At 36.1% G+C, this 21555-nt stretch overlaps 1 protein-coding gene across 2 annotated transcripts in view; it reads left to right on the forward strand.

Moving 5' to 3' along the window:
• The window catches only part of TRHDE (thyrotropin releasing hormone degrading enzyme), a 405202-nt gene that overhangs the window by 291514 nt on the left and 92133 nt on the right, over positions 1–21555 (forward strand). For both annotated transcript variants that reach the window (XR_010932493.1, XM_067697363.1), the window contains exons 8-10: positions 8830–8895; positions 9559–9746; positions 14004–14092. Coding sequence is in view for 1 of the 2 variants with exons in the window: in XM_067697363.1 (XP_067553464.1) it covers positions 8830–8895; positions 9559–9746; positions 14004–14092 (343 nt within the window). In the remaining variant the exon portion in view is untranslated. The remainder of the gene's footprint in view (positions 1–8829; positions 8896–9558; positions 9747–14003; positions 14093–21555) is intronic.

Raw genomic sequence — 21555 nt, forward strand, 5'->3', positions numbered from 1 at the left:
AAACTATGAAATAGAAGCTGGATAACCAGGGAAACAAAAACAGGAAGGATCTGATAGACACGTACCCGTCATTAATAATGTTAACAGTAAATAACATATTAGTAAGTGTATATTATTTTAACACTGAATAAAAGAAATCCCCCATGCTTCTGAGCATATGGGAAATTTAATCTGTCCTTATGGAATTCCCCTTATGTTATGCCCATTAATAGGAGAATGTTCCAGGGAACTTTATCAGGCCAGAACATACAGCGAAGAACCATCTGTTCTCATCCACACTGATAGTCGTATTAGTTTCAGGAAAGAAGTGAGATAGTGCATGCTGCTCGAACGTTCGGTATGTATCTTGCCCAAGCCTAGCCTTTCTGGTCACCTGGAGGTTAGTGTCTTTGCTGCTTTAGTGCTCCCTTAGGTATGGCTATTTTGTGCTGAGGAACCTAACTAGTGCCCCCATTTCATGGGCCCCTCCCCCCATTAGTGGTCTTGTCACCTCAGTAGACCTCTGCGAAAAACAGATTTCTAGACCTCACGGTCTCTTTCTTTCTCCAGACTTGGATAAGGGAAGCTTTCTAAGCTTTTCTCAAGTCTAAAGAAGCTTTGATCTCAAATTTTTTTCTTGCAATTTTACTTTTTAAAATTAAAAAAAAATGTCCTCTGGGCACTTTCCTCCTACAAGTTAGTCCACTTAATCTCCTTGGGCCTCCAGAACATTTTGACTTCTCTTGGAGGTAGGGTTGAAGAAGAAGATGTTGACTCTAGACTTTTTTCCCTTGAGCTTGATATTAAAATAACTAAAGTTTCTTGGGTTCTTTGTGTGGCAGGCTTTTTTCTTCCTAAGTGCTTTACTTGTTTTATGTCATTTTCTATGCACACTGTTCTCAAGTAAGTGCTGTATTATCTACTTTTTCCAGTTGAAGAAATTAAGGTTTAGAGAAAATAGATATCTTACCCAAGATCACATGGCTGGTAAGGATTGGCCTGAATTCTTAGTTTTTCTGAATATGCACACTACCTCTTTCTCAGCTGAGTTTCATTTTCTTCTCAGTGAGTGACCAGCACCGGGGGCTGAGTGAGAGAACTCCATGTACATGGCCTGCAGTCAGTGGGTATCTTGATTTACAAAAGGCAGTATATTCTTACCGGCCAGGATATACTTTTATCTGTTTTGTGAGCTTGCTGTGGTCCAAACCCTTTACCAGGGCATTCAGAAAAAGCAATTCACAGACTTCAGTTTTACCAATAGACTCATTTTATGTCTCAGTAATATTTCAAGCTAGCAGCAGAAGTGAGAGGTGGGGATATTTTAGTACCCCAGAACACCCCTATCGACTTAACATTCACGCCATTTTGCTGAGAGGTGTAGGACCCTGTCAGGTTGTTCTGGGATGGAGTACAAATTCAACAGTGGCAATACTGCGCCTCTGGTGATGCTGCTGCATGTTGGGGCATTGATGGTATGATCTATAATTGCTAAATAAAAGGCGAAAACAGAACTGAAGTGAGAATACGCCATTGTCTGTAATTTCAGGCAAACAGGCAAAACAATCTTTCATGGGCTAGCAGGTTGTTTTGATTTAAAATTTTCTGGCATATTTCACAGCCCTTTAAGAGACTATACTGATTTTACAAAATTTACACTCATTACGTGGAGTAATGGATTTTTAAAACATGTGAAATGGGGCTTCCCTGGTGGCGCAGTGGTTGAGAGTCCGCCTGCCGGTGCGGGGGACGTGGGTTCGTGCCCTGGTCCGGGAGGATCCCACATGCCGCGGAGCGGCTGGGCCCGTGAGCCATGGCCGCTGAGCCTGCGCGTCCGGAGCCGCCTGTGCTCCACAACGGGAGAGGCCACAACAGTGAGAGGCCCGCATACCACAAAAAAAAAAAAAAAAAAAACATGTGAAATGCCCTTTTGTTCCTATGGAAATATCTGAATATTCCTATATCTAAGTAAGCAACTTCTGAAAGTAAATTTAAGTTAAACACACATTTATAAAATCAAAATCAAAATGGCCTGCAAGCAGTGATATAACTGACTTTTCAACTGTTATCATCGTAGCTATTCAAACAACTTTCCTTCCTAAATTCCACCTCTTTTTTATTGTATCCTGTGGTCAGAAACTGCTGTACCTCAGAATGTTTGGTAATGGTTTCTGTTTTACAGGATTTCCTCCTTGGAAACTTGTTATAATTTAATAATAAAAATTTAATAATTATTTATTCCTTTTATCCTTGGTTCTTATCTAGTAGAATTAAAATGTAAACATTCTTTTATTTGCATAGTGCTTTTTCAGTACTTGGCTACTTGTTTTTACGTAATTTCATAATCTCCAACCAGTATTCAGGCATTAACAAAAATAATATTTTGACCTATAGCCTAGATTTCTTGTGTTTTAGTTGGTCATCTGTCACTGTTTTAGTCTTTTACTTCTGTTTCTCAAGGTCAGGGAACGTAGAAACATCCTCTGAAATGCATGGCCAGGCTTCAGATGGGTTTTATCCAACCCGTGTGTGACATTGCTGTGATCTGGCAGCTTTTAATCTGCTTTTGTTGTTGTCCATGGATCCCTTTAAGATCACTTTACCCTAATAATGCCCACACTTACAAATACTTAATTCTAGACCTTATGGTTCCCAATTTAAAAGCCTCTGCTCTAGAGGCTTTGTTTAAAACACAAGTTTTGCAGAGTTTTATTTTTTATTCTTGTCGCTCTCTGTGCACTCCTCTCTGTGGAACTTTCGTATCTTTTTTTCCGACCTTCTTATCTGCCTCTTTTTTTTTTTTAAAGTATCCACCTCTTCCCTCCATACCTAATAATATAAAAGCCCAGTTGATTTACTAAATAGAACTGGGTGTTCTTTGTTTTACGTTTTGCATAAGTCCTGAGAGATTGTTTCTATTTTTCTTGCTGAGGAAACCAAGAAACTGTAAGACATCTTTGTTTTGTATCACCCATTAGTGTTGTACCAGTCAGGATTTTGGGTTGCAAGCAACAGAAAGAAACTGACTAAATTAAGCAAAAAGGAATTTTTTGGAAGGGTGTAGGGCAGTGCTTGGAATCATTGGCAAGTGTGGAGAATCAGGCTTACAAAACAGATAATAGGAACTAAAGGAGACTCAGAAATGAAGAAACCTAGCCAAGGTCATGTCATAGTACTGGCTGGTTCCGTTGCTGCCATTAGCATGGCTGTATCTGGACCCTCAGTGTCACTATTACAGGGAATGTAATTTCAGTGATTGCTGCTCCTTTGCATTGATCCTGTAGGATTAACAGTCCTGGGATGAAGTATCCACTTGTGTCCATGTTTTAGCTGACGGAGAGTGGAGAGGATTTAGAATTTTGTCCCTTCCAAGTGAGAGAGCCCTCACTTTCCTCTCAGATTCCATGATGAGGTATCACCCTCATATAAAAGTGGTGTTTAAATACCAGAAAGCCAAAAGAATGACAAATGCCCAGTACAAATATTTTGAGGTACAATTATTCTTAATAGAAAGGAACAACAGTTTAAACCCTTGCTTCAAACTTCTTGTCACAGTCAGAAAAATCAGTGCTCGATTTACCTGGCGTTTCCCAGACTATTCTTGCAAGTAGAAAGGATCCTGCTTCCCAGGGTCACTGAGGCCTGGACTTGCATCCCTTGTCTCGTTGGAGAAAACACTGTTGGTGGTCTACCCATAAGCTAGTCTCCTCTTCTTTCTTATAAACCAAATTTTGATTTTGATTGGATTCTCATCCTCATCTATATAATCATATACTTCATAGGACTGGGTCCTGACTTGTGCGATCCCCACCCCCAAATTTCACTAACGGATTTTGTTTTGAGCACATGATAGAATTCGGCTAAACGGGAAACGTGGGGAGTTTGATGTAGGATTTGAGGGAGAGTTTTTCTGATTCTTAAACAGAGATTCTCAGGAAAAAATTCCATATTTCCTCTGTGATGTTACATCTGAATGCGTGGGATTGCTACAGCCATCTAGCCCCAAATGTGAGGAGAAAGCCAAAACTTAGGTAAAGATGGGGCCAAAAGAATTCCATAGGAAAAGAGCTGCGGCTCTATCTTACCTTCTTATGGTAGGAAAGAATAAATCTTGTTATTAAAAAAGTCATCCCAGGGTGGACTTTTTGTTATTTGCAGCTGAACTCATACAAGCCAGTCCATACCTCTTTGATTTTTATCAAACTGTCCCTCCGTGTCCTGAGGAATAAACCATTTATATGGTTGATCCTCTGTTTCAACATGCTGAAGGGCTCGTTAATAGTAGAGCGAGTATTCCATAATTATTTCCACATAAATCTTAAAAGATAATAGTGCTTTACTTCCTCAGCTCACTTTTTACTTTTCCCCTTGTCTTTATTAGTCCCATTGGCTTTTATATATAAAATGTTATGAACCGTGTCACTTGTTAGCAAAGAAAGTTAAACAAAAAACGGTCTCATACCCAATAGTTTACAGTCTTTTGATGACATCAGGGCCAGTTGCATATATCGTTGCAAGTTATATATCCGACAAATACTCACTGAAATAATAAATTAAGTATTTAGTGTTTAAATATGACATTTAGGGGGAACATGATAGGTACAAGAAATCTCTCTTTACTGCATTGTCAGCTGTCAGCAGAAAGGCATATTGCATAAGGAAAGTCAGAAATCACACAAATATATTGAGCATCTACTGGGTACCAGGCTGGGCACATAGATGCTGGTTAAATAGTGGTAAACAGGAATCACAGGGTCCTCACTCTCATGGAGTTTACAGACTATGTGGGCAGTCAAACTAGTAAACAGGCAATTATAACAGTGTGATAATTGCTCTTATATGGTGAAGCATGTGAGAATATAAGAGGGGTGCTTAACTCAGAATTAGGAAGGGAGTGAGAATGGGCAAGAAAGGATTCCCGAAGGACATGCAAACTTGAGTCCTGGAGATTGAATTGAATTTAAATGGGCAAAGGAGAAAAGAGTGTGTAGAGAACTGCTTGTGCAGGGAACTAGAAAAGGGAAAAAATAAGCATTAGACATCTGCAAGAAAGGTGAAAATGGTTAAGTTGAGGCAGGGGGCCAACAAAGTAATGGATGAGATTGGAGAGGTACAGAGGGACCAGACTATGAGGGACACCTTTAAGTTACATTGAGGTATGTTTGGACTATATTCTGAAGGCAGCAGGGATTCATAGGTATATTTGATGAAAATTATTCATGCATGACTGCGTGAAAGAGATTAGATTTGAAAGGGACAAAGCAGAAGTAGTAGCAGTAGTAATCATCTGGGCAAAATACTGTAGAGTGGCTGTCAAACAGCTAAAAGGAAGGGGGAATATTAGGGGGCTATTTAGGATGTGGATCATTACCTGAATGTGGTGGAAAGGGAGAGAAAGGCATCAAAGATGACTCCTTGGTTGAGGTGGATGGAAGAGTCATCCCTGGGGAAGGGCTCCCAAAAGGAGCTGATATAGGGGAGGACATGAGTTCAGCTTTGAACATGACTCTTAGTCACCTGTGTGTCATCTCGTAGATACCGGATTTGGGTCAGCAGTTGTGTGCACAGATATGGGGTTTGGACATGGGCTGGAGTCTCTGAGTTCCAGTGATTTGATTTATTAAGTGTTGATGATAACATCTAACTCATAAATGTCATCTTGGGATTGAATGAAATAAAATATAAAGCAACTTAGTGCTAAAAGGGAGGCAAATATTGTTTTCATCATTACTGATGCTTTTGCTTTTGTTACTCAGTTTTCCAACCTGTAACCTGAAATGATTAATAAGATTCTGGCAGCTACTGTCTATTGAATAGACATTACTGTGTTAAGCACTCTTCGCTTTTTAACACTGTACAGATATTAAATCATATATTTCTCAGAAAAATTCTATGCAGCAGGTACTTTTATTATCCTTATTTTCTAGATGTGAAGACAGGTACAAAGAGGTTAAGTGATTTGCCAGAGATCATACAACTAGGGACTGTTGGAATATGGATTTGAACAAAGACAGTCAGACTCCCACTCCTGCACTTTATGTATCAGAATATACTTTTGCTTAACATGCTTTTAACTTTTTTTAAAATAAATTTATTTATTTATTTATTTGGCTGCACTGGGTCTTCGTTGCTGCGCGCAGGCTTTCTCTAATTGCGGTGAGCAGGGACTACTCTTTGTTGCGGTGCGTGGGCTTATCGCGGTGGCTTTTTTTGTTGGCGGAGCACAGGCTCTAGGTGTGCAGGCTTTAGTAGTTGTGGCACGCAAGCTCAGTAGTTGTGGCGCACTGGATTAGTTGCTCCGTGGCATGTGGGATGTTCCCGGACCAGGGCTTGAACCCGTGTCCCCTGCATCGGCAGGCGATTCTTAACCACAGCGCCACCAGGGAAGTCCCTGCTTTTAACTTTTAATCAGTTTATGTTGTTGGTTATGTTCCTTAAGAATATTCTAGTGGTCATCTTTGTTTTACTCTTTTCAACAACTCTACTATTTCTGAAATACTCTGTATAGAGAACCCACAATTCTCTTTCCAGTGTTAATATTAAATCATTCTTCTACTTTATATTATGTCAAATCTACTGCTGATTGACTTTCATACATATAAATATAAATTTTCATTTCAGGTTCATAACTCCAGCCATGTCCATATTCATTGACTTGTAGGTTTGACCAGAGCTTAAAATCTTCTTATTCAATCTCATACCAAATATTTGATTCATCTTATCAAGTGGTTATTGTACCAAGACTTCCCCAGTTTCCGTCATAGAAACCTTCCTATACAAATCGCATCTCAGTATTTCTAGTTATTCTCAGTAAACTTCTCTCCACCACTGTTGCTCCAGCACCTGGTGAGCTGCCTGGCACATGCAAAGTGCACCAAACATTTTGTGGAATGGGCAAATAAATAAATGATTGATCATCAAAAAACCATACTCACTATTCTTTTAAGTGGTTTTGTAATTCTACAAAGACAAAGCAAAACTTCCTCAATTCAAAATATGACTATATTTGTGCAAGAGGAAGGTTAAAATAACTAAGGAAAACATTTGAGTTTTATAACAGAGAAAAGAAGTGACATATGTAGGATTCCAGTAACACCCGAAAACTGGGGCTGCTGGGAGTCCAAGAAGGCATGTGATCTGCCCTGAATACTGAGGCAGACAAGTTGGAGCACCTTCCTAAACTTGGATAATTGCCATTTCAGCCTGCTTGAAATGTAAATTTGAACTTTATTCTGAATTGGGGAGGGAACCAAGAGCTCAAGTCGATGATCAGTATTGGGCCAAGGTCAACTCATATCATGAACCGTTGGATTTTTATGATCTGTGTGTGAAGAGAAACCTGTAGTTATGTATTGGACCTTTCAAGGTCTATGTAGTATTCCTTTGTTCCCTCTTTTTGATTATCCTAGCAGCACTATACATAAACAGAATCCAATAATAAATAGTTCTAATGTTAAAACTTTATTATTATGGCATTATTATTATTTATTTAAAATAAAATTTATGTTTCATAATTCCTATATTCCCCACATTTATTCACTTAAGTGATAAACAAGCATAAAAAATAATTCTGACAACTGAATCTGAAATAGCTGATTTAAATCCTGGTCCTTGAGTTCTAATTGAAAATGCCTCATGTGGCATGTTCAAAGGCAAGGTTAGGATTCAGATTGGTCATTCAGGCTTGTATTTTTTCAGTAAAGTTATTCCTAACACCTGATGACAACGATGAATTTGTGGTTGCTAAGTTAGTGTTGAGTACTGCATCTCTAGCAGTCTGATTAAGTGGGAGTTGCCATTTGCTGTGCTGTGAGTTAGCAAGAAAGCTGAATCTGTCACAGGTGCTACAATTTGTATTTCAGAAAATTTGCTTCCCCAACTTTAATTATCCCCAAAGTACTCCACTCTACATAAAGTACTGAAAGGAGTCAGCAAAATTTTTCCAGTTTTAGTACTATGATGTAAGTTAAGATTTTGTCTACTACCTAGGTGTTGCAGAGATAATGGAATTTCAGATGAAGGAGGGGACACTGTTTCATAATATAAAACACCGTTTTCTATTGATTTTTCCACTTTGGAATCAGAAAAAAAAAAATGCCAAGTAGCCATAACTAAATAACACATTCACAGTGACATAAACCATGCTTCTTAGAAGGGAACAGACATGAATCAGAAAGTGTGTACATTAAACTACTAATGATTGAAAATGAGAAATGTGAAGTCCTAAGCTCAAAAATATTAAATAAACTTAGGATTGACCTTTTCTTATCAAATATTAATATGTGTTTCAAACTCATGGAAATATGTATATATCATTTTTGTATTAGGCAGCCTGTCCTTTGCAGAGAGACAGGGAACTGGACAAGTTGTGGAGATAGTCATCCCCTTTTTGGCAAAACAATCCCTCTCCACATCAGTATATATCAGTCAGGTTGTTTTTTTCCTTTTTCCATGAAACAAGATATTTTTTTCAACACTTCAATATGAAAGCCAGATGAGAAAGTTTCCCCTAAATATTTCATTGCAGAGGTAGTTTTTTCAAAATTCCCTGAGTTTGACTTGCTAAATTAGAGAAAGATCTTTGACCCTGGAAATCCATAAGAAGTGATTATGGCTATGAAAATAAATTTTAAGAGATTAGTATTATTTGATGATTTAATTAAGAAATATGCTGTAGTTCAATCTCTTTGGAATATTTTAGAATGAGATTATTCACCTTATTTGCACGTCTTTATCTTGTGTTAAGGCAGTTCCAACAAATGGAAATGGTTAACCGAATTGAGAAATAAATGTGTTTACTGGAAATTGCTTAGCCTTTGAATTGTAATTACAATTTTATATTCTTTGTAGGATTACTTAACTATTCATAAGTATGGCAATGCAGCCAGAAATGATCTCTGGAATACACTATCAGAGGTAAAGTATAGGAAACTTGAAAGCCAAAGCCTCTTCTTGAATATTTGAATTGAGTTTATAAAACATTCATAACTTTTATTGCCACTGATGGTTTGTTTTTACTTTTTATATTTCCCTTTTCTTGATATTGCTTTCTTGTTTTATATTTGATGTATTATATTATAAGGATAATGAGGTTTAAAATTAATTCAGCTACAATGGTAGTTAAAGATACCTTGCCTACTTTCAAACATGATAATACTTCTGAAATATAATTTTAATAGGGTGTCAGATATTCATGTTTGAGTGAAATATAGATGGTAAAGAACTTTTTTTCTATAAGTGAATAGCAAGTATTTAAGTTTAATACTAGACATACTGGGGATGCTTAAAGATGCTGCAAGTAAGTACTTGCTTTAACAATAAAATATATTTCATCTTCCATTAGGTAAAAACTTTAATGTTAATAAAGTTTTTATTTCTATATATATATATATATATATATGCATGAAGCTTAAGCTAAGGCAAGAATATTAATTTTACTAACACATTATATTAGTTTCACCGATTTTAAATGTTTTCATACTTAAGTAAATCATAAAAGTAAACATGAAAATGGTTTAATGTTAATTATGTTTATAGTTTATGTTTATAAAATTAATTTATACAATTTTGGTTATAAAGGCTTTAAAAAGGAATGGAAAGTATGTAAATATACAAGAAGTAATGGATCAGTGGACACTCCAGATGGGTTATCCTGTTATCACCATCTTGGGAAATACAACAGCAGAAAATAGAATAATAATTACCCAGCAACATTTTATTTATGACATCAGTGCTAAAACTAAAGCACATGAACCTCAAAATAACAGGTACAACTCTGTTGTTTATGTGAAAAAATTGCTTTTGTTTTTTATGTTTCACTTTGTATTTTAACATTTTAAAAAGAATTGATAACAGAATTATGAAAAGTACTCGAAATATAGTTTTCATTTCTTTATTTACATATGGTATTTTCATTTTGAACCCTCTTTTACTCCCATTTCCAGATATTTTAACTATCAAGGTGGCAGCATGCTAAAGTTATTTTGTTTAAGAAGACAGGATTTAAATTATCATGGTCATTTAACACAATAATGTGTAATTTTTTTTTTTTTTACTTTTCCCTGTAAATGTTTGTTGAATTAAATTTAAGAAAGTTAAAATACTTTGAAGTGGATTAAATGGTATTGAGAAAACCAAGATTTGTAGAATAGACAAGAACAGAAACTAACAATCCAGAAAGACTAGTTAAACAAAAACCCACAACCAGACTAAATAGTGTCTGAGCCAGAGGAACTCAAACTAGATCCATTTAAAATGGTCTAAGTATCAATGCCACTTAGTATCAAAATACATTCTCTTCCCTCACTTTTAGTGTTTAAAAACCATTAACACAACATACATAGAATTTGACTTGTTGTTACTTTAACTTTCATTTGAAATTCTTATTTCATTACTGAAAATTCAGCATGTAGTGTTCATGTTTTCCCACTCTTTTGTGCTTTATTAAAGCGGAGCCAAGGAAAGATAGAACTTAAATCATTTCATTTTATTTTTTTCTAAGATATCCGGATAAGAGGTTGGGAGCGGGACAGGGAGGGTTGGAGGTCAAAATTGATAAATAAAATGAGGTGTTGGGATTAGACTGGTCATGCTGTCTCCCATTTGGAATATTAGGAATCTGATTTTATCATCCATCAGTATCTAGGATATGTGAAACATGCATTAAGCTTCCTTTGTTATCTCTAAGACAGGGTCCAGGTAGAAGTGACTGAGAAATTCATGAATGTTTTCTGGTGACTAAATTGGGAACCCACTTAAGAAAGTATTGTCTTAAGTCTCCTGCTCATTATATACACTGTCCTTCAGCAGACTGCCCTTGTAATCTAACTGTTTGCACCTGTGGAATACAGGGTATTATCCTGCCACACTGTCAGGATCTGACTGGGTCAACCCTTCACCCAGCCTGGATTCCTTACAGCTGCCAAACACTACTTCTGGTCAACCACCGTCTGGCCCCATGTGAAACCTGCTTAGGCATCAACCCTGGCCTTGTCGGGAAGTACATAAAAACTACTTGACTGTGGCAAAGTTAGATTCAGGCCTTGCCTTTGAGAATGATCATTCTTACACAAGCATCACTGATGCAGAAAAACATAAAGGACATGCAGATGACAGAACAAATTTTGAACAAAAATACTCTGTCAACCTATAATATGAGCCAGATGTATCGGCTGCAAGTCTGACTCTTTACAGGAAGACTTTCTCCCAGGCTGTATAGGTATATATACCTATACAAAGCTTTTACAGGGCTTTACTTTTGCTGCAGTTATAAAATCATATGAATGGTTTTGAACGCTGAGAACTTGGCATAGAAAATATTGAGTGAGATAATGCATGGCATTCCATCAGTCTCAAAATTTATTTTATATCTATTTTGAAATAATAAAGTTTGCAGTTGAAATTTTAGTATTCAGTTTTGTATTATTGATAATTTAATTCACTATAACATTGTGGTCAAAGCTTCAATACCAATTCTATCTGCCCTTTGTCTGTAACCTTCTTAGATCTTTATCATATACTGCAAATAGTTAATGCAGTAAAACGTAGTGCCCATTTACGCCAGGAAACCCATGAATTGTGGATATTTTCTGTGACTGTATAATCAATTCTTTGTCTTCAATTTTGTAGAGGACACTGGAATATCACTACAACATGCCTAGAACATTTTAAATGTATATAGTAATCATATTTTTCATATGTGGTAGCTATATTACAGCATAGAAAGGAAAGATCTTTATATTATAATTGCATAAAGTTAGTTGATATGTGAAATTGAGTAAAATATTTGCTAGCATTTTGGTATTTGGGAAATTGTGAATTTGTGTAGCTTTTTTTTCTTTATAAAGTTAATACATTGTAATGTTCAGTAATGTCTCCTATACATATTGAGCTTCTTGGAGTCCTGTGCTACAGAGAATTATATTTATCTCCTTTTATTTTGGGTCCGATGATTGCAACCTTGGAACCATTTTTCATGGCATGTACATTAATGCTTCACTAATATTTGGTACCATTTTTAAAAAAGTTTTTTCACTCCAGCTAAAATAAGCACCTACGCTTTTCTGCCTTAACATAATCATTAGAATAAACATTGCTTTATTATAAAAATGTGACCTACGATGAAGAGAGGTAGTCCCAGGGACTGTTAAATAAAAAATATCTTGAGAGTCTTTTGAAGTGCATTGTTTTTGTTTTTTTCTTCTTAAAATTAGATGACTAAAATTCAAGTTAAACTTAAGGGGCTGGGGCACAATTTAATTTCACAGGTTCTTTTTTCTAGTTTCTTTTTTAACATAACTCACTGCATTTTTGGATGTTTTTACAGCACACCACACAGAGCTTTTCACCCACAATGTTTAGGGTCTTCTAGCCTTTTAAGTTGTAATCATAAAGCAACATAATTGCCATGCCTTCTTTGATCTTAAAAATGAAATTGGTGGAAAGATCAAATATGTGTTGTTTGGAAAGTTAAGGAAAATAACTTGTATAGTACTGATAGTATAGCAATTCAGAAATAATATAAACTTCAGATGTGCTTGGTGATTTGTAATTTTTACTTTGTCTTTGTGACAATGTATAGATTTTGTGTATACATACATGCACACACATACACACAGACACACACACACAGAATAGAGGCCAAAAACATTCTTAGGAAAAATATAGAGGGTATTTTAAAAGTTTTACAAAATGCCCCAATGTTTGTATCACAATACCTTAAAGTTAACTTCTTTTTTTGCATCTGAACATTGCTATACAGTACAGTGTCTGCCATTTAGGAAGTTTCTTGTATGTGGAATTGTCTGTAAGCAATAATGCAGGTATTGATATGAATCTCTCCTTCTTGACTTTAGAGACTTTTGCTAAAACTCAGAATCAAAACATATCAATTTTTATTGTAATTTCTAGTTTCATTATTTAGAAGGATACAGTTTAAATAAATGTAAAATTATAAGTATGTTTATATTAGGGGCATATATGACAGATTGGAGATGTCCTCCCCCATCAAAAGACATATTCTATTTTTAGCTACATAGCCCCAGACATGTTCCCTGAAAAATTCTCAATTCTCCATTAATTCCCATAGTTACTGAGCTCATAGAGTATTCTTATAGTTTTCAGGTCAGAAATATTTTTCTCATACTGCATATTGTAGACTATCCCTGTTGCTAATAGTGCAATGATTGGTTAACATAACCTGGCTATATTTTAGGGGAACAAAATGTAGTCATTGGATTTTATTGTAAGACTATCCAATTTATCTCCGGTTGCTCATTTGAGGTTAAATTGATATTACTTCACGTACAAGTTTAGGCCTAAACTTTTATCCTATAAAAAGTCATGTTCTAGAAAATGCTTCTCTTTAATAGCTGAGACTCATGACTGATCCCTGCACATTGGTGGTTGATTTCACACATCAATTTGGAAATTCCATTTCAGAAAACAAAGCATTGTGTCCCACAGTGTTCTTTGTATTGATCTGGATTTTAGGGGGATCTGATCAGTTTTGCTTTTTGTCCCTACTTTGCTGAATAACTTTATCTGTACTGTATTATCCTTTCTATAAAATCTGACAAAAGTGTTTTTTAAGAATAGTTAAACAAGTAAATGAGGAGAATGTTGAAATGTAAATGCATGAAAGCACTGGAATGGGCATTAATCTAATGCGGAATCAAGTAGAAAGGAGTTATTTTAAGACTTTACTCAATATATGGTGCAGCTCAGATTTATAGATTTTAGCTACTTTTTATTCCTCATGTAAAATTCAAATCTTTTTTTCCAAGATAAATTGTTTTGTTGGTAGTCCACCTTTTGTTTTGAAATTAAAACTCTTAGAGGCCAAGTCTGCTTAGCGACATTGAAAGAGTGAATTCATCTTCCTGGCCTATTCCTTACATTTATGACTGGGGAATTTAAAAAATTCTCCTAAAGAGAATAAGAAAAATCACGTAGGAGGTGCATAGGAAATGTTGTTTGTTTGTTATAACCATCTTTATTCTTAACGTTTCTCTTTTATTTTGCAGTTACCTGTGGCAGATCCCATTAACTATTGTGGTAGGAAATAGAAGCCATGTGTCTCCAGAAGCAATTATTTGGGTGTCTAACAAATCAGGTAAAAAATATACTCTCCCCTGAGAATTTGGTTTCAGATAATTGTTTAGCAACTTAACCTCTTGTATCAGCTGTTATAAAAATGTGAATAAAGACAAATTAGAAAGACAATATAGAGGAATTACCTCTATACATTTAAGTATAATATAGTATAGTTTCTACATAGTCTAATTTCAGTCCGCTGATATAATTATTAAATTTATTTGTGTCTTTGATGGTAAAGAGAAAATTTAAATCTAAGTACTTGTAGTACTATTCTTAACCGCTTTAAACTGTACCATTTTATAATCCCGAATGGAACAGAATTACAATCGTAACTCCCAGTAGAACAGTAGGCCAGATACTGAAACACAGGCCACATTTTTCAATTCCATTTTCCAGCTATCTTCTCTTTACCAGACTGGCTCTTTAAAGAATGGGTGAGGCAATATTCTCTGTAGAATTAGATAATTATAGGGCCAGAAGGGAGAGGCTTGCTAGGTCATGAAACCATCCCTTAGGTAGGGTCAAGTCTCAAGGAGCAGAGAAAGATGAGATTCTATTCTATTTCTAAATATCTTCAAATAAGATAGTTACCTATTTCAATTCACTGTCAGAAAGCTATTTCTTGAATCCAATCTAAATGCTTCATATTAGAGTGTGAAACAGGTCTCTTTTATTTCTGTTTTCCATTGAATTGAAGAAAAAACCAATTATCATCTTTTATGTAACATTTCATTTAGATTTAAATGGTCAAATATGTTCACATTTTGTTTTTCTTACTCCTTTCTCACATTCTGCTACTTTATATTTTCTTGCTATTTTGTAAGCGTAATTTAAACAACCACAAATCTTTTTTTGAAGTAAGGTGAAGTATAAATAAACAACAAAAATATTGTTTCTTCTCCCCAGTCTTGCTCCTATTAGGGAGATGTAAGTGCTTAAAATACATACATACATACATATAAGAAAAAGGTCTCACAGCAGAATCTAATCTGCTTAACAGAAATATAAACACTTGTTTTGCCAGTTGAATTTTTATTCAGATTTTCATGTTGTTGTATTTTTAACACATCATCACATATTATGAAAATATGTGCTGGGTGTCAGGCCGGAGCCTCTTAGGTGGGAGAGCCGAGTTCAAGACATTGGTCCAACAGAAACCTGCCAGCCCCATGTAATATCAAATGGCAAAACATCTCCCAGAGATCTCCATCTCAACGCTAAAATCCACCTCCACTCAACGACCAGCAAGCTACAGTGCTGGACATCTCATGCCAAACAACAGGGAAGACAGGAACACAACCCCACCCATTAGCAGACAGGCTGCCTAAAATCATAAGTTCACAGACACCCCAAAACACACCACCGGACGCAGCCCTGCCCACCAGAAAGACAAGATCCAGCCTCATCCATCAGAACAGTCACCAGTCCCCTCCACCAGGAGGCCTACACAACCCATTGAACCAACCCTACCCACTGGGGACAGACACCAAAAACAATGGGAACTACGAACCTGCAGCCTACAAAAAGGAGACCCCAAATGCAGTAAGTTAAGCAAAATGAGAAGACAAAGAAATATACAGCAGATGAAGGAGCAAGGTAAAAACCCACCAGACCAAACAAATGAAGAGAAAATAGGCAGTCTACATGAAAAAGAATTCAGAGTAATGATAGGAAAGATGATCCAAAATCTTGGAAATACAGTGGAGAAAATACAAGAAATATTTAACAAGGACCTAGAAGAACTAAAGAGCAAACAAACAACGATGAACAGCACAATAAATGAAATTAAAAATTCTCTAGAAGGAATATATAGCAGAATAACTGAGGCAGAAGAATGGATAAGTGACCTGGAGTTAAAATAGTGGAAGTAACTACTGCAGAGCAGAATAAAGAAAAAAGAATGAGAAGAAATGAGGACAGTCTCAGAGAGCTCTGGGACAACATTAAACACAACAACATTTGAATTATAGCAGTCCCAGAAGACAAAGAGAAAAAGAAGGGGTCTGAGAAAATATTTGAAGAGATTATAGTTGAAAACTTCCCTAATATGAGAAACAAAATTGTCAGTCAAGTCCAGGAAACTCAGAGAGTCCCAAATAGGGTAAATCCAAGGAGAAATAAGCCAAGACACATATTAATCAAACTACCAAAAATTAAATACAAAGAAAAAATATTAAAAGCAGCAAGGGAAAAACAACAAATAACATACAAGGGAATCCGCATAAGGTTAACAGCTGATTTCTCAGCAGAAACTCTGCAAGCCAGAAGGGAGTGGCAGGTCATATTTAAGGTGATGAAAGGGAAAAGCCTACAAACCAAGATTACTCTACCCAGCAAAGATCTCATTCAGATTCGATGGAGAAATTAAAACCTTTACAGACAAGCAAAAGCTAAGAGAATTCAGCACCACCAAACCAGTTTACAACAAATGCTAAAGGAACTTCTCTAGGCAAGAAACACAAGAGAAGGAAAAGACCTACAATAACAAACACAAAACAACTGATAAGTGGTTATAGGAACATACATATTGATAATTACCTTAAATGTAAATGGATTAAATGCTCCATCTGAAAGACATAAACTGGCTGAATGGATGCAAAAACAAGACCAACATATATGCTCTCTACAAGAGACCCAATTCAGACCTAGGGACACATACAGACTGACAGTGAGGGGATGGAAAAAGATATTCCATGCAAATGGAAATCAAAAGAAAGCTGGAGCAGCAATTCTCCTATCAGACAAAATAGACTTTAAAGTAAAGACTATTACAAGAGACAAAGAAGAACACTACATAATGATCAAGCGATCAATCCAAGAAGCAGATATAACAATTGTAAATATTTATGCACCCAACATAAGAGCACCTCAATACATAACGCAAATGCTAACAGCCATAATAAAGGAAATTGACAGTTACACAATAATAGTAGGGGACTTTATCACCACACTTTTACCAATGGACAGATCATCCAAAATGAAAATAAATAAGGAAACACAAGCTTTAAATGACACATTAAACAAGATGGACTTAATTGATATTTATAGGACATTCCATCCAAAACAACAGAATACACTTTCTTCTCAAGTGCTCATAGAACATTCTCCAGGATAGATCATATCCTAGGTCACAAATCAAGCCGTGGTAAATTTAAGAAAATTGAAATCATATCAAGTATCTTTTTTGACCACAACGCTATGAGATTAGATATCAATTATAGGAAAAATCTGTAAAAAATACAAACATATGGAGGCTAAACAATACACTACTAAATAACCAAGAGATCACTGAAGAAAAAAAGAGGAAATAAAAAAATAACTAGAAACCGGGCTTCCCTGGTGGTGCAGTGGTTGAGAGTCCGCCTGCCGATGCAGGGGACGCAGGTTCGTGGCCCGGTCTGGGAAGATCCCACGTGCCGCAGAGCGGTTGGGCCTGTGAGGTATGGTCACTGAGCGTGCGTGTCCGGAGCCCGTGCTCCGCAACAGGAGAGGCCACAACAGTGAGAGGCCCACGTACCACAAAAAAAAAAAAAAATAAAAAATAACTAGAAACAAATGACAGTGAAAACACGATGACCCAAAACCTATCATATGCAGCAAAAGCAGTTCTAAGAGGGGAGTTTATAGCAATAAAATTCTACTTCAAGAAACAAGAAACATCTCAAATAAACAACCCAACCTTACACCTAAAGCAATTAGAGAAAGAAGAACAAAAATGCCAAAGTTAGCAGAAGGAAAGAAATCATAAAATCAGAGCAGAAATAAATGAAAAAGAAATGAAGGAAACAGTAGCAAAGATCAATAAAACTAAAAGCTGGTTCTTTGGGTAGATAAACAAAATTGATAAACCATTAGCCAGACTCATCAAGATAAAAAGGGATAAGACACAAATCAATAGAATTGAAAATGAAAAAGGAGAAGTAACAACTGACATGGCAGAAATACAAAGTATCGAGGGATTACTACAGACAACTCTATGCCAATAAAATGGACAACCTGGAAGAAAAGGACAAATTCTTAGAAATGCACAACCTTCTTAGACTGAATCAGGAAGAAATAGAAAATATAAACAGACCAATCACAAGCACTGAAATTGAAACTGTGATTAAAAATCTTCAAACAGACAAAAGCCTAGGACCAGATAGTTTCACAGGCGAATTCTATCAAACAGTTAGAGAAGAGCTAACACCTATCCTTCTCAAACGCTTCCAAAATAGAGCCGAGCTAGGAACACTCCCAAACTCATTCTACGAGGCCACCATCACCCTGATATCAGAACCAAGCAAAGATGTCACTAAAAAAGAAGACTACAGACCAATATCACTGATGAGCATAGACGCAAAAATCCTCAGCAAAATACTAGCAAACAGAATCCAACAGCACATTAAAAGGGTCATACACCATGATCAAGTGCGGTTTATCCCAGGAATGCAAGGTTTCTTCAATGTATGCAAATCAGTCAACGTGATACACCATATTAACAAATTGAAGGAGAAAAACCGTATGATCATCTCAATAGATGCAGAAAAAGCTTTTGACAAAATTCAACACCAATTTATGATAAAAACTCTCCAGAAAGTAGGCATAGAGGGAACTTTCCTCAACATAATAAAGGCCATATATGACAAACCCACAGCCAACATCATTCTCAATGATGAAAACCTGAAACCATTTCCACTAAGATCAGGAACAAAACAAGGTTGCCACTCTCACCACTATTATTCAACATAGCTTTGGAAGTTTCAGCCACAGCAATCAGAGACAAAGAAGAAATAAAAGGAATCCAAATCGAAAAGAAGTAAAGCTGTCACTGTTTGCAGGTGACATGATACTATACATAGAGAATCCTAAAGATGCTACCAGAAAACTACTAGAGCTAATCAATGAATTTGGTAAAGTAGCAGGATACAAAATTAATGCACAGAAATATCTTGCATTCCCATACAGTAATGATGAAAAATCTGAAAGAGAAATTAAGGAAACATCCGATTTACCCTTGCACGAAAAAGAATAAAATACCTAGGAATAAACCTACCTAAGGAGAAAAAAGGCCTGTATGCAGAAAACTATAAGACACTGATGAAAGAAATTAAAGATGATACAAACAGATGGAGAGACATACCATGTTCTTGGATTGGAAGAATCAACATTGTGAAAATGAGTATACTACCCAAGGCAATTTACAGATTCAATGCAATCCCTATCAAACTGCCAATGGCATTTTTCACAGAACTAGAACAAAAAGTTTCACAATTTTTATGGAAACACAAAAGACCCCCAATAGCCAAAACAATCTTGGGAAATAAAAACGGAGCTAGGGGAATCAGGCTTCCAGACTTCAGACTACACTAAAATGCTACAGCAATGAAGACCGTATGGTACTGGCACAAAAACAGAAATATAGATCAATGGAACAGGACAGAAAGCCCAGAGATAAACCCATGCACGTATGGCCACTTTATCTTTGATAAAGGAGGCAAGAATATACAGTGGAGAAAAGACATCCTCTTCAATAAGTGGTGCTGGGAAAAGTGGACAGCTACATGTAAAAAATGAAATTAGAACACTCCCTAACACCGTACACAAAAATAAGCTCAAAATGGATTAAAGACCTAAATGTAAGGCCAGACACTATAAAACTCCTAGAGGAAAACATAGGCAGAACACTCTGTGACATAAGTCACAGCAAGGTCGTTTTTGACCCACCTCCTATAGAAATGGAAATAAAAAAAAATAAACAAATGGGACCTAATGAAACTTGAAAGCTTTTGCACAGCAAAGGAAACCATAAACAAGACAAAAAGACAGCCCTCAGAATGGGAGAAAATATTTGCAAATGAAGCAACTGCCAAAGGATTAATCTCCAAAATATACAAGCAGCTCATGCAGCTTGATATCAAAAAAACAAACAACCCAATCCAAAAATGGGCAGAAGACCTAATTAGACATTTCTCCAAGGAAGATATACAGATTTCCAACAAACACATGAAAAGATGCCCAACATCACGAACCATTAGAGAAATGTAAATCTAAACTGCAATGAAGTATCACCTCACACCAGTCAGAATGGCCATCATCAAAAAATCTACAAAGAAAATGCTGGAGAGGGTGTGGAGAAAAGGGAACCCTCTTGCACTGTTGGTGGGAATGTAAATTGATACAGCCACTATGGAGAACACTATGGAGGTTCCTTAAAAAAACTAAAAATAGAAGAAACATATGACCCAGCAATCCCACTACTGGGCATATACCCTGAGAAAACCATAATTCAAGAAAACTCATGTACCACAATGTTCATTGCAGCACTATTTACAATAGCCAGTATATGGAAGCAACCTAAGTGTCCATTGACAGATGAATGGATAAAGAAGATGTGGCACATATATACAATGGAATATTACTCAGCCATAAAAAGAAACCAAGTTGAGTTATTTGTAGTGAAGTGGATGGACCTAGTGTCTGTCATACATAGTGATGTAAGTCAGAATGAGAAAAAAAAATACCATATGCTAACACATATATATGGAATCTAAAGAAAAAGTGGTTCTGAAGAATTTAGGGGCAGGACAGGAATAAATAAGCAGATGTAGAGAATGCACTTGAGGACACCAGGAGGGGGAAGGGTAAGGTGGGACGAGTGAGAGAGTGGCATGGACACATATACACTACCAAACGTAAAATAGATAGCTAGTGGGAAGCAGCCGCATAGCACAGGGAGATCAGCTCAGTGCTTTGTGACCACCTAGAGGGGTGGGATAGGGAGGGTGGGAGGGAGATATGGGGATATATGATTTACTTTATTAAACAGCAGAAACTAACACACCTTTGTAAAGCAAATATACTCCAATAAAGATGTTAAAAAAAATGTTAGGATAGATAAGACTTAAAATAAAAGGGAAATTGATGCTGCAAATTCGAAGTAAACATTAAAAATGGCATAATGGTATAACGCTTTCCTTAAATATTAGCTCGTATGAAAGTTACAAGCCTAAAAGAGCGCATATTTTTTAGTCCCCTCTTTACAAATGAGAAAATTAAGACTTGAGAAATAACTTGCTGAAAGTGTCTTAGGAGCTTGATTTTCTTTTCTAAGTTTATTTACAACACACACACACACACACACACACACGCAAGATTTTAATACTTTGCTAGGTTACTTTGCAGATCTGTCAGTTTTGACACTTTGCCACTGGGTACACAGGAATGGTTCTCTATAATCTCTACAGAGCATTATCTAATTTTATTCTCACAAGAGTCCAGTGAGAAAACTAGTATGTGTTATTATACCTGAATTTGTTTCACACTGTTACCCTTGTTACCCTGGTTCACTTTTTTATGTGTTTTAAATTCTGATTGTTCTGCAACCAACCAACACTGAGTAGAAAGATCTGATATCCTTTCTCTTTTTATTCCAAAAGGAAGGATAAAATATGAAGATATAAAATACTATAAAATGACAACTACTTTTTGCCTTGATAT

The sequence above is a fragment of the Pseudorca crassidens genome, chromosome 11 (assembly GCF_039906515.1).
Source record: "Pseudorca crassidens isolate mPseCra1 chromosome 11, mPseCra1.hap1, whole genome shotgun sequence".
Lineage (NCBI taxonomy): Eukaryota > Metazoa > Chordata > Mammalia > Artiodactyla > Delphinidae > Pseudorca > Pseudorca crassidens.